Source organism: Ictalurus punctatus, chromosome 25, assembly GCF_001660625.3.
Source record: "Ictalurus punctatus breed USDA103 chromosome 25, Coco_2.0, whole genome shotgun sequence".
NCBI lineage: Eukaryota > Metazoa > Chordata > Actinopteri > Siluriformes > Ictaluridae > Ictalurus > Ictalurus punctatus.
In genome coordinates, this window is record NC_030440.2 from 12,637,561 (window position 1) to 12,649,922 (window position 12,362).

Here is a 12,362-nt window from a genome sequence, read left to right on the forward strand (position 1 = left end):
GCTGCATGATGCTCTTTTCACTGTATCCACTGTGATTGCTCCTCATTAATAATTGCAAGAGGTTTTGGGTTAGAAAACAGTCAGGATTGATGAAGATTTCACCAAAGGGCACATAAAGGTTTATAGAACGTACTTATGAGCCCTAAAACGAAGCATGGGACACACTACACATTCAAAGACCTTGCTGTCATGCTCAGAGGGCCACAACAGGAAAAATGGGCCATTTGGAGAAAGGGGCAGGGCATACATAATACACGCTATCATTAAAAGGCATTCAGAACAATATATATGTTTACCACCTCTTTAGGAGCATAGTACTTTATTTCTTTATTTCTTTATTCTAGCTAGTTGCTACAGTGCTGTGACAAAGTATTACGCACATCCTGATTCCTTCTGTTTTTGTGTATATCTCATACTAAATTGTTTCAGAAATTAAAACAAAATCTAAGATAAAACAATGGCGACCTGCGACCTGAGTAAACACAAAATACACTTTTTAAATGATAATGTTATATATTGAAGCAAAAAAAAGTTAACCAATATTAACTGGGCCTGTGTGAAAATGTATTTGCCCCCCGTAGTTATTAATTCCGCAAATCTATGAAACTGCATTCATAATAGGGTTCAGCTGGACTAGACACAACCAGGTCTGATTACTGCAAACCCTGTTCAATCAAATCAACACTTTAATCGAACTTTTTCAACAGCATGAAGTTGGTTAAAAGGTTTTACCCTGTAACACACGATGCCAAAGTTGAAAGAAATCCCAGAAATGATGAGGAAGTAGGTGATTGAAATACATCAGTCTGGGAAGGGTTACAAAGCTATTTCAAAAGCTCTGGGACTCCAAAGAACCAGAGTGAGAGACATTATCTCCAAATGGAATTTTGCCAAAACCCACTTTGATGATCCTCAAACCTTTTGGGAGAATGTTCTGTGGACTGATGAGACGAAAGTGGAACTGTTTGGAAGACAGGGGTCCCGTTACATCTGGCGTAAACCAAACATAGAATTCCACAAAAAGAACTTCATACCTATGGTCAAGCATGGTGGTGGAAGTGTGATGGTGTGGGGATGTGACGCTGCTTCAGGGTCTGGGCAACTTGCTGTAATTGAGGGAAACATGAATTCTGCTCTCTACCAGAAAATCCTAAAGGAGAATGTCCGGTCTTCAAGCCGTAAATTGACACTCAAGCACAACCGGATTATGCAGCAAGACAATGATCCAAAACACAGGAGTAAGTCCTAGTCCTAGAAGTAAGTGACAGACTGATCTCTAGTTATCAGGAGCATTTGGTTGCAGTTATTACTGCTAAAGGTGTTTTCCTTCTTGGATACCTCTAGGGCTTATAAATGTAATTGTTTAATGTGCGTTACTTTTATTCATCCCACTGTTGTCTCTACATAGGCAAAGAGTAAGAAGATAAAATAATAAATTTGTTTTGTGTTTTCTAATGCACTCATTCAAAACTGCATAAGCAGTAAAACATTTTGACACAGTAATGTAATGTAATCTCAAATTATTTCTGAGAAGTGAAAAGTATTTATTTATTGCAAATATACATACATTAACATATATTACCTCTAATTTCTATTTGGTAGTCAAATATTTTTTTCTGGAATGGGCGGTGCCTCGTCCTCATCCAACACCATCATGTCTTGTACAACAGGGGCTTCTTTGATGCTTTTGTTCTTCCTGTTCACTACTGCATAGATGGCAGTTCTGTCTGTGTTTATTAACACCTGGTCATCCGGGACACCTGGGAGAGGCGGGAAATTAAATTTCAACTCCTCTGGCTTTTGGCTGTCTGTCACAGAGGTTAGGTCATAAGTAGTAGCATGCTCTGTCCATTCCTTCACACTGTAGTAGGGGCTCTCGCGCTCCCATTGGTCCTCATAAGCATCATCAAAGGCGGAGGGTGATGAAGGTCCACTGACTCTTACATTATCTATAAAGGCATAGGGATACCCCTCACTGACTGTCTCAGTAGACCCACTGTTCATATTTGGCTGATCTTCAGGTGGAGGTGTGGCGCCGTCCCACACAGTTTTGACTGTTCTAGGTTGCTGTCCTGAAGAAGACACCATTGGCGGTTCCACCTGGAGTGTGGTCAAATAGAAAACTGGTGGAATTGGTGGAAGAGAAGGAAGTCTTGCAGAAAATGAACCTGTGGATTTGACAGAGAATGTAGGCGTATCTGGAATCCTAGGTGTCATTTGCTGGCTAAAATAACTGTCCGATTTAGCTGTAAAGGAAGAGGGCCTTGTTTAGTAAGATCTCCATTAATGAGCATCACGTTGCATCAAATAAACAGTTAATAATATAACATGAATGTAAACGGTTCCATTTACAAGGAATGCCTGAATCAAAAACCTTAATAGGCTCTATTTAAATCTGCTGGCATCAGCTATGCAAATACGTGGATATATAAACCCAATTCCAAAAAAGTTGGGATGCTGTGTAAAATGTAAATAAATGTAAACAAATTTTGAATTTGATGGCTGCAACATGTTTCAAAACATTTGAGATGGGGGAAACAAAAGGCTTTGTTTTGTATAACATTTGAATATGAATTGTATATTTTTACTCAACTGAAAAATTTGTTTCCACAAATTTAATACATGTTTTTTGGTTGTACTAATTTGCATAGACAAAATAAAAAATGCCACTTTTAAAGTGATAGTAAACAGGCAAATAATGTAAGTAATTTGCCATAAACACTGCTAATATATCAGTTTGCATATTATTTTGTTATCATATATCAGAGATTGAGGTGATTTCTGAAAGCTAGAAAAGATCATAGGAAATGTTTCTAGCAGAAACCCAGTATATTGGCCCAGCAGAAACCTGTAGTATATTGCTGTGTGCCATAGAGCTTAGAACTACAAGAAGAATATTGATAAGAAAATATCATGCAATGTCATCATATTAAACAACATAGTAACCATGGCTGTGACATTCATGCATTGTTAATACTTTGCTTTTATGTCATTTTCTAACTAATTCAACAAAACTCTAATCACATCACCTGCCCTTGTTTCAATTCATCAATACTTCCCATTAAATTAAGTTGGTTATTATTGCTTTACAAAGTTCATTGATTAATGGACAGAAATTTGGGGGGAGAAAAAAATCTTTTACTCCACCATTAAAAAACGACCATTTGCATCTCTATCAGTTTAAGGAGTAGAATTTAGGTTCTAATGACTGATTTAATGCTTCACTCTCATCTTTTATCTAAGATATGACAATTTTATCTATCATCAAAAAAAAAATACATAAGAATATAAGAATGGTTTTAAAATGCCTTTAAACTGGTTAATTAACATTAAATGTAAACTTCTAATGTTTCTAATTCTGTTGATCAACTTTTGGGTTTCTTCTGGGTTCACAAGTTTCCTCCCACCTCCCAAAAACATGCCAGTAGGTGAATTGGCCATCCTAAATTGAATGAATGATGAATGAATGAATATGTGGATAAAGCAGGCAAGTTCCATATGACATTGGATCTCCTGTATGACTGGAGCAGTTTTAGCACAGAACTCCCCCATGTTTGCATTTCTGAGAAGTCAAGATAGATGTATGTGTTAAACATGACTGACAGGAAGGATGTAAACACAACCAAGGAGACTAAATGGAAACTCCACTTTCTTTGTCTTTTCATTAGCTTTGCTCACATTATATTTCATTATATTTAATTTCATTTAATTTAATTTTCACCAGATATTTCCACATTATTAGTAAGAACAACATTGATCAGTGTATCTTTAATATAGAGCATATCACATATAAAAATAGATAAAAACCAGAAAAACAAACCATCCACATTGTTCATAGTTCTGTGTGTGCTCCACTGATCTTCTAGATTCACCTGCACAAAGATGAACAGACATGTTTATGTCTTTAGCCTTATCTTCTAATCAGTTGTAATATGGACAGTGTAATATGGACAATTTGAATTTCCTGCATTATGCAATATGCCACACACTGCTTGAGGAAATTTATGAAGCAGTGACTCAGACATTTCCTGTACATAATTGTGATGCTTAGCAATTTACTAGATTATATGCATTCTGGTTACTTCCTGTTATTACAAATAAAGTACACTGGACATCTGACCATAACACCCATATGGCTTTATTGAACATCTAATTTTAGAATTATTCCACCTTTACTGTTATAATAAGCTCCACTCTACTGGGAAGGCTTTCCACTAGATTTTGGAGCGTGGCTGTGGGGATTTGTGTTCATTCAGCTACAAGAGCATTACTGAGAACATTACTGATTAGTGAGGTCAGGACTCTGTGCAGGACACTCAAGTTGTTCCACTTCAATCTTAACACATCATGTCTTCATGGAGCTCGCTTTGTGCACAGGTGCATCATCATGCTGGAACAGGTTTGGGCCTCTTAGTTCCAGTGAAGCAACAGTTTGAGGAAGAACCATATATGGGCGTCATGGTCAGGTGTCCACATACTTTTGTCCATAAATAGTATCAAAAAAGGCCTTACTTGCCTACTTTTAATGGAGTCTTTAATGTTAGCTTTATTATAGATATCCCATAGGTGTAGCATTTTCTATGTAGGCCTTATCATGAAGATATGTTCTCCATTATATAAACACAGGATCTACAGTATTTAATTGTTCACTTACACTCAGTGAGAGAGATGAGGGTAATTCTTTCTCCTCTGGACACTCTGGAGTCCCGCTAGAATTGATGTGTAATTAAAACAGACAGTTTCAGCAATTGTACTAACAAAATGCAATGTTTAAAGAGTGTCTGGAACTAAAACGCTTACATTCTTGACAAATAAAGCTGCTGTTTAACTGTTCGCTAATTAACTTAAACGTCATATTACAAGCTTTTACAGTGCAAGCATTTAACCTGAACTTATACCATGTACTTTAAATACATACATATATTCTATACTTCAAAATAAAATAGTGATGTAGGAAGAATATTATGAGAATATTTCACCCTTATAGGAAGCGCAGGACTAACAGAATGTAAATATGGAGGCACGATTATCTATAGTGCACCCAAGAATTAGTCATTGCAGTAGATTGTGGTAAAATAGTTCACTTTGAATGGCTACATCTTATTACATATTGAAAAATTATAAAAATGAATTCAATTTCCTGTGTAATTTTGCCTAACAGGGTGGAAAGTTCATTACTTAAATATGCTGTCATGTTAAAAAAAAAATGAAGAGGAGTGTTATGACTTAGGACAGCTTAGCAAGTCACTCAAAAAATTGCAAATTGATGCCAGTATACAGTACGTTTGATTCATTTCTTAACAGGACTGGGCAGAAAAGCCTAACAGGAAGGAAAATACAACTTGGGACAGATGAAAAAAAAACATTACATAAAACTGAAAATACAAATAAACTATAAATATAAAATATAACCATTCATGGAAAATAAAGTAAATAAAAGATTAGCTATTTTTATTTAATTTTAAAACATTGTATACTTCTGTGATATAATTTTAGTCACAGACATTGGATTTACCACCTGGGAACTATATATATAGTCATGTGAAATAAATAAGTACACCCCATGGAACTTGTTGGCTTTATATATATATATATATATATATATATATATATATATATATATATATATATATATATATATATATATATATATATAGTGTTTGCAATTGTTTGATATCCATGAGAGCAGAGTATTTTTTGGATTATTCTCAACAAAAGATCAAAAGATAACGACAATTTTTCACAGCCTTCTTTGCTCATATTGCCAATATTAGTGGAGGGCACTGTATAGATATATGATTGGCCCTCTGGTATTTTGATGAGGTCTAATCTGGCTCATTCTGAGAAAAGTTTGAACAACCCTTCACATAAGTTGCAAGCACATAACCTACAACTCATAAAGTATACATAAGTGTAGGCCATTTCTGTATTACACTTCTTTTCCTTACTTTGGAAGCAGATCTGGGGTTTTTTCAGGGTTCGAAAGCTCTACTCACTAATCATTATTACACAATTATTACTATAAACAAGGGCGTCCCACCTTTTTATGTCAGCTGAACCCTTTCAAGCTAAATTATTTGCCTTACGTACAATGATAATCTGAGATTTCAAATTTCAAACTTTTGCTTGTTGAAAACATTTTTACTCTTTACAGTTTCTGTATTAAGCTTCGCAGACTCACCTTGAAACATTCAACTGGTTTTGGTGCCTGGTTTCCAATGTTTTGCTTGCAAATGTCTTTGTAGGAAAACTGGCTTCATGCTTTCAATAGAAATTGCTGAAAACCTTCCACAGATGTGGGGAGGGATTTGGCCTTGTTACTGTCAGTGCATGTAAATCCAAATTTTAAATAATCCACGCCGTAGCTTTAAAACACTTACTGCTTTGGATTAAAAGTTCCTCCTCTTATGATTTTTTAAAACGGAATGTAACTGAATGAAAGAATTAGCAAAAGAATGAATTATGAGTAATTCAGAGCTTATCGCTTTTCACATTTCCATTTATTCATTTAGCAGACGTTTTATCCAAAGCGACCTACAAATGAGGAAATGCAAGCAAAATTATTTTAAATTTATTGGGCAAAGCTTTTTTTCTAATTAGCTTCCGTTAAATTATTATTATTATTATTTTATTTTTTTTTTGGGGGGGGGGGGGTTACTTGTAAAACATATGAATAAAATTGACATTTCCATCACAGTCTTACAAACCCTTGGTATAAAAAAATGTAAATTTTTGTCATAAGCCAACTTTCACACAAATTGCTCAGTGTTATAGGCTACCATAAATTGGTATAACTGCAGTGAGGGAAACATTACCTATAACAGGTGGTGCAGAGCGTGTAGAGTGTGATGTAGACAACAAGGAAGAAGATGGAGATAATGGTTATGTCTAAGGAGGAAGTGTGGCCTGACATCCAACCCAAGTCTGCAGCCATAGCACTCCATGCAGCTCCTGATATGACTACGTACTAACAAAATCAAAATACATTTTACAGTCAGTCAAAGAAATCAGAGCTGAAGGTCACGCTGTTAAAAACTATATAGCACACATGAAAACTGTTCTAAGGGAACCAATAGAAAGCGCATAAATAGGATCTACAGTAATATGAGGATCTAGTAAAGATCTTTGGATGGAAAAGAAGAATAAAGTAAGCTAGAACTCCATGCAGATAGAAAGTTGCTAGATACTGGATAATAGGATACAGAATATTTACTGTTCTGTTAAGCAATTTCATGTTAGAAACAGGCTAGGTATGAAAAAAACTATAACAAAAACAAAAGCAGTCAAACACTGAAGAGAATATGTCCATAAGTACACTGTATATTTGAACAATATGTGAACAGTAATGCTAGTTCGGTTGAAAAGTGTGGCTTTATCTTCATGTAATGATGAGACTTTATTGGTCACATATACATATGTACAGTGAAATTATTTTCTTCACATACCCCAGCAGGTTAGGAGGCTGGGGTCAGAGCACAGGGTCTCCCATGATACAGTGCCCTGGAGCAGAGAGGGTTAAGGGCCTTGCTCAAGGGCCAAACAGTGGCAGCTTGGCAGTGCTGGGGCTTGAACCCCCAACCTTCTGATCAGTAACCCAGAGCCTTAACTGCCAAGCCACTACTGTGCATATTACTCAGTGATTTCTATGAATGGTGAATTGTACTGGGATTTGCGACCGCTTGAATTTAATAGTGTTAATTTCTATACACATCATGTGCTGGTGCAGTTCATACTTACTGACTCACTTACAGTATGGTAATGTTTTACAGTAAGGTTTCCTTAACTAACATGATTTACTGCATTAGTTAACATGAACGTTAAGAAAATGTACTTTTAGAGGTAAAACTAAGTCTACACAAATTAGAAAATAAATAAAGAAATAAATAAACAGCATGTTCCTAAATGTCACCTGGTTTCCAGGTGTGAAGACTGGATCTTGCTTCAGCCTCAGCTCTGAATTTTGCCACATAGTAACTGCAAGCATGTTAATATGGTTCATATGGGTCATTATGGAAATAGTTTTGATGGACATTAGTTTAGAGTTTTGTTTTTATGTTGTGTTGAATGTTTACTTTATAGTTTGTTGACAATATTGTCCATTGTATAGTTTGGAGTCTATTGTAGAGTCTGTCATCTGTATTTATTGTACTGTCACTGTGGTACTTACTCCTTGTGTTGGATATTTCATGTTGCCTCATGTTTCATTTTCCCTAATATTACAACTGTGTGTGATGAAAGGAATGAGGAAAAACCCTACTTGACTCGACTTGACTTTCCACTTTCTTTTCATGGTTTGTTCATGTTAACTAATGTATTAAATAAAATATCAGTTCAGGGAACATTCGTATAAAGTGATTTTTATTTTAAAAAATTATGTATAAAGAGATGTTATTTTTAGCATCCATAGTATTACAAATAATAATAATAATAATAATACAGTTTATTTTATAGAGTGCCTTTAAAAGCAGCTTCTCAAAGCGCTGTGCACAAAATAAGCAGTGCATAGAAAAAAATTAATTAATAAAAGTAATCAGCAAGCAAATGCTAGTTTAAAAAAGTATGTCTTGAGTTGGGCTTTACAAATGTCATAGGTCTGAGCTTCCCTAAGTTCAAGAGGAAGAGAGTTCCAAAGGGAAGGAGCATAGACAGAAAAAGCCCTGTCAGCCATAGATTTTTAAGCAGGTTTGTGGAACAGTCAACAAATTAGCGAGATTAGTGAGGAGAGCAGTCTGCGATTTGAGGTGTAAGGGATTAACAATGCAGATAAATAATGAGGCGCCAAGCCATTTAATGCTTTGTATGTCAGGATCATAATTTTTAAATCGACGCGGAACCTGAACGGGAGCCAGTGCAAGGACCATTTCCTGGTCCCAGTCAGGATCCTGGCGGCAGAGTTTTGTACATATTAAAGCTTATTGAGTGTGGATTTAGAAACTCCGGTTAAAAGGGCGTTACAATAAACTATCTGAGAGACAACGAATGAGTTAATCAGTTTTTCAGCTACAGAGAAGTTTAGCACAGGGAACAGTCTCACTATATTTCTGAGGTGAAAAAAGGATGCTTTAACAGTTCTCTGAACAAAAGAATCAAATGTAAGACTGGTAGCAAAAATGATTCCAAGGTTCCTCATATTACTTTGAGTTTTCAAAACAGAGCCATGAACAAACAGAGACTTTGAGAATTTGATGACAGGAACCTATAAGCATCTACGAGCGTAGATTTGGGTATTGTCAGCATAAAAGTGATAATGGAGGCCGAGCGATCGCAGCAGATGCCCAATTGGAGATGAATAAATATTGAAAAGTAAAGGGCCTAAAACTGATCCCTGAGGAACACCAGTGAGTACAGAGTTAATGTCAGACCTGTAACCACCCATAGAAATAAACTGAGGACGGTCAGTAAAATAGGATTTAAACCAGTTTTTTTTAACAGGAAGGTAACCCTCTCACATTCCAAGTCACGCCTCTGATTTATGTCAACACAAAGGGAAAGACGTACATCAGGTGTGTTCACAGAAAACAACAAGCAGTAATAATTGCAATAAGAAAGCCAATTTCAATGTGCCTCTGTTTGGACTACTCACTCAACTTTCACATTTGAGAAGCATTCATATACGATAGTTGTGTATTAGGATACACGTGTGTTAGTTAACAGAAACGGCCATTTATCACAAATTATATTAAGCTGTTTCCACTGTAACCTACCAAAAGATAGCTCCCAGGGCATGTCTTACACATTTAACATTTCTTGGTTAGGCTTGATGTACATACTACTGAATGTCAACATACAACACTGAACTGCACAGATCATTTTGCCCTGTTTAAAACAATATACTACAATTGTGTCTTACCTGTAGCCTCAGTGACATCAGGATTAGCTTCGCCTGTCACTGCCACCACCCTGCGTGACTCGTCTGTCAATGTTTTTGCTGCATACTTACTGTTCCCAGACTGCAGAGTCAGTCATACCTCGCCACTCCTACCTGTTTGTTGTGTAACCCTTCAGAGATACCATCACTTGATTCGATATTGATCGAGACAGGTGTTAGAAAAATGTTTTACAGTTTCTCTTCACTTTGACTTAAAACAGTGTTTCACAGTTATGGGAATAACCCAACTATTCATGAACTACACATATATTTCCTGCTCCTAACATACCTGCTTCAACTCATCAACTCATCATATTAATCTATTCATGACTAACACTGAAATGGTAAACATGAAAATAAACAATACAAAATAATAATGAATACATTAATTCATTTCATTTCCTTTGTTTCTCGTGCATGCCAAGGTTCTTTCTGGATATCATTAAACCAGTCATTATGAGATCATAGTTTAAATGAAATCATGACACCATCTAGTGGATCAGACACATATACCATGTTGTTACACGCCACCTTTAATAGACCATTTCAGCGGCATTCACTAAATTCCAGGGGTTTCAGTACTGTGACGTAAAATGGGCTTTTCTGGAGGTGTGGCGAAGACACCCCCTTACAAAAAAAATTACAGGTCACCAAACATGTCAGTAAGAATGAGCTTATTTAAGTAAAACAAGCATTTCATAAGAATAGTATTTTTCAAATATGAAACCTATGTGATCATGGACAGGTATCTGAAGATACAGCAGTATGAATATAAAACCCATGTGATCATGGACAGGTATCTGAAAATATAACAGCACGGATGTATAACCCATGTGATCATGGACAGGTATCTGAAAATATAGCAGTATGGATGTATAACCCATGTGATCATGGACAGGTATCTGAAGATATAGCAGTATGAATATATAACCCATGTGATCATGGACAGGTATCTGAAAATATAGCAGTATGGATGTATAACCCATGTGATCATGGAGAGGTATCTGAAAATATAGCAGTATGAATATATAACCCATGTGATCATGGACGGGTATCTGAAGATACAGCAGTATGAATATAAAACCCATGTGATGTACATTTTCCTCATCAAAATCAATGAATAAAAAAATAGCATTTTTATACTATTATATAGTATTTAGAATTGTATTTTTCAAACATGAAACCTATGTACCAGGTATCTGAAGATATAGCAGTATGAATATATAACCCATGTGATGTACATTTTCCTCATCAAAATCAATGACTAAAAAAATCAATGTTAAAAAATCAGTGTTATAGATTTAACATGCAAATATATCTGTTGATTGATCTAAAGCAAATACTTGCATATACAGCACAACTCATTTGAAGCTAAGAAGTGCTACTTTGTTTACTGTTTATGCTGTGAGCAGTCACATCAATCGTGGAACATGGAGGAGCTCGGAGTTGAGGAGACCACCCCGAGTTCCAGAGTAGGAATTCTGAGTTGAGGTAATTATGACTGCAGCATATTGGATCTGTTTGAAAGGATGGGTAGAGTGAAATCTTGTCTACATTCCTTAATCTAAATTAATTACTAATTGTAAACATCCGGACAAATTAAGCAAATGAATTTCCACAAGGAAAGTATTGTGTGTCCACACTATTTAAAATGAGTTATTAATAAGGGAGTGAGGTCAAAACTGTGGTGTTTAGTGCTTTTTTTGTTTTTTAAGAAATTTGCAAAGGAACTTCTTTCACGTTGTCATTATGGGGTATTGTTTGTAGAATTTTGATTTACATAAATTTGGCAGACACTCTTATCCAGAGCAACTTACATTTTTATTTCATTTATACATCTGAGCAGTTGAGGGCCTTGCTCAAGGGCCCAACAGTGGCAGTTTGGTGGTGCAGGGGTTTGAACTCACAACCTTCAGAACAGTAATCCAACACCTTAACCACTGAGCTGCCATTGTCCAATTAATCTGTCTTGGAATAAGGCTGTAACATAACAAAATGTAGAAAAAGCGAAGCGCTGTGAATACTTTGCGGATGCACTGTACACTTATGGCCAAAATTATGTGGACACCTGACCATCACACCCATATGCACTTGTTGAACATCCCATTGCAGATGTAATCGCACTTTACTGTAATAATTAGCTGCATTCTTCTGGGAAGACTTTCCACTAGATTTTGTAGCGGGGCTGTGGGGATTTAGCCGATGGCAAGTTAGCGCCTTGCATGGCAGCTCTGCTACCATTGGTGTGTGTATGAATGGGTGAATGAGACACAGAGTAAAGAGCTTTGGAACCTCTAAGATTAAAAAAGTGTTATATAAGTACAGACCATTTACCATTTGTGTTCATTCAGCTACAAGAGCATTAGTGAGGTCAGGTTCTGATGTTGGGTGAGGAGGTCTGGGGTCATGGGCGTAGTGAAGTGTGAATGGGTATCCTTCCTGATCATTTTTAATTGAATTAAAAAACTGTATAAATTGCTGAAAAAAAAATCAG

General features: G+C 36.0%; 1 protein-coding gene across 1 annotated transcript; it reads right to left on the reverse strand.

Moving 5' to 3' along the window:
- Window positions 1-24: 24 nt before the first annotated feature.
- On the reverse strand, window positions 25-9,955 carry LOC108257523 (uncharacterized). The gene is made up of 5 exons (XM_017455382.3): window positions 9,851-9,955; window positions 6,816-6,967; window positions 4,655-4,709; window positions 3,821-3,872; window positions 25-2,246 (listed from the first exon to the last, which is right to left on the reverse strand). Exons 1-5 carry the CDS (start codon window positions 9,866-9,868, stop codon window positions 1,603-1,605), a joined length of 921 nt encoding a protein of 306 aa, XP_017310871.1. The 5' UTR covers window positions 9,869-9,955; the 3' UTR covers window positions 25-1,602.
- Between the last annotated feature and the right edge of the window lie 2,407 nt (window positions 9,956-12,362).

Excerpts from the sequence above, each read along its gene's own strand:
- LOC108257523 (XM_017455382.3), bottom strand. Across the intron at positions 4,710-6,815 it reads CTCTGCACCACCTGTTATAG|CGGGACTCCAGAGTGTCCAG; the intron begins GTAATGTTTCCC and ends CATCAATTCTAG. Across the intron at positions 3,873-4,654 it reads CCTCATCTCTCTCACTGAGT|GTGAATCTAGAAGATCAGTG; the intron begins GTAAGTGAACAA and ends ATCTTTGTGCAG.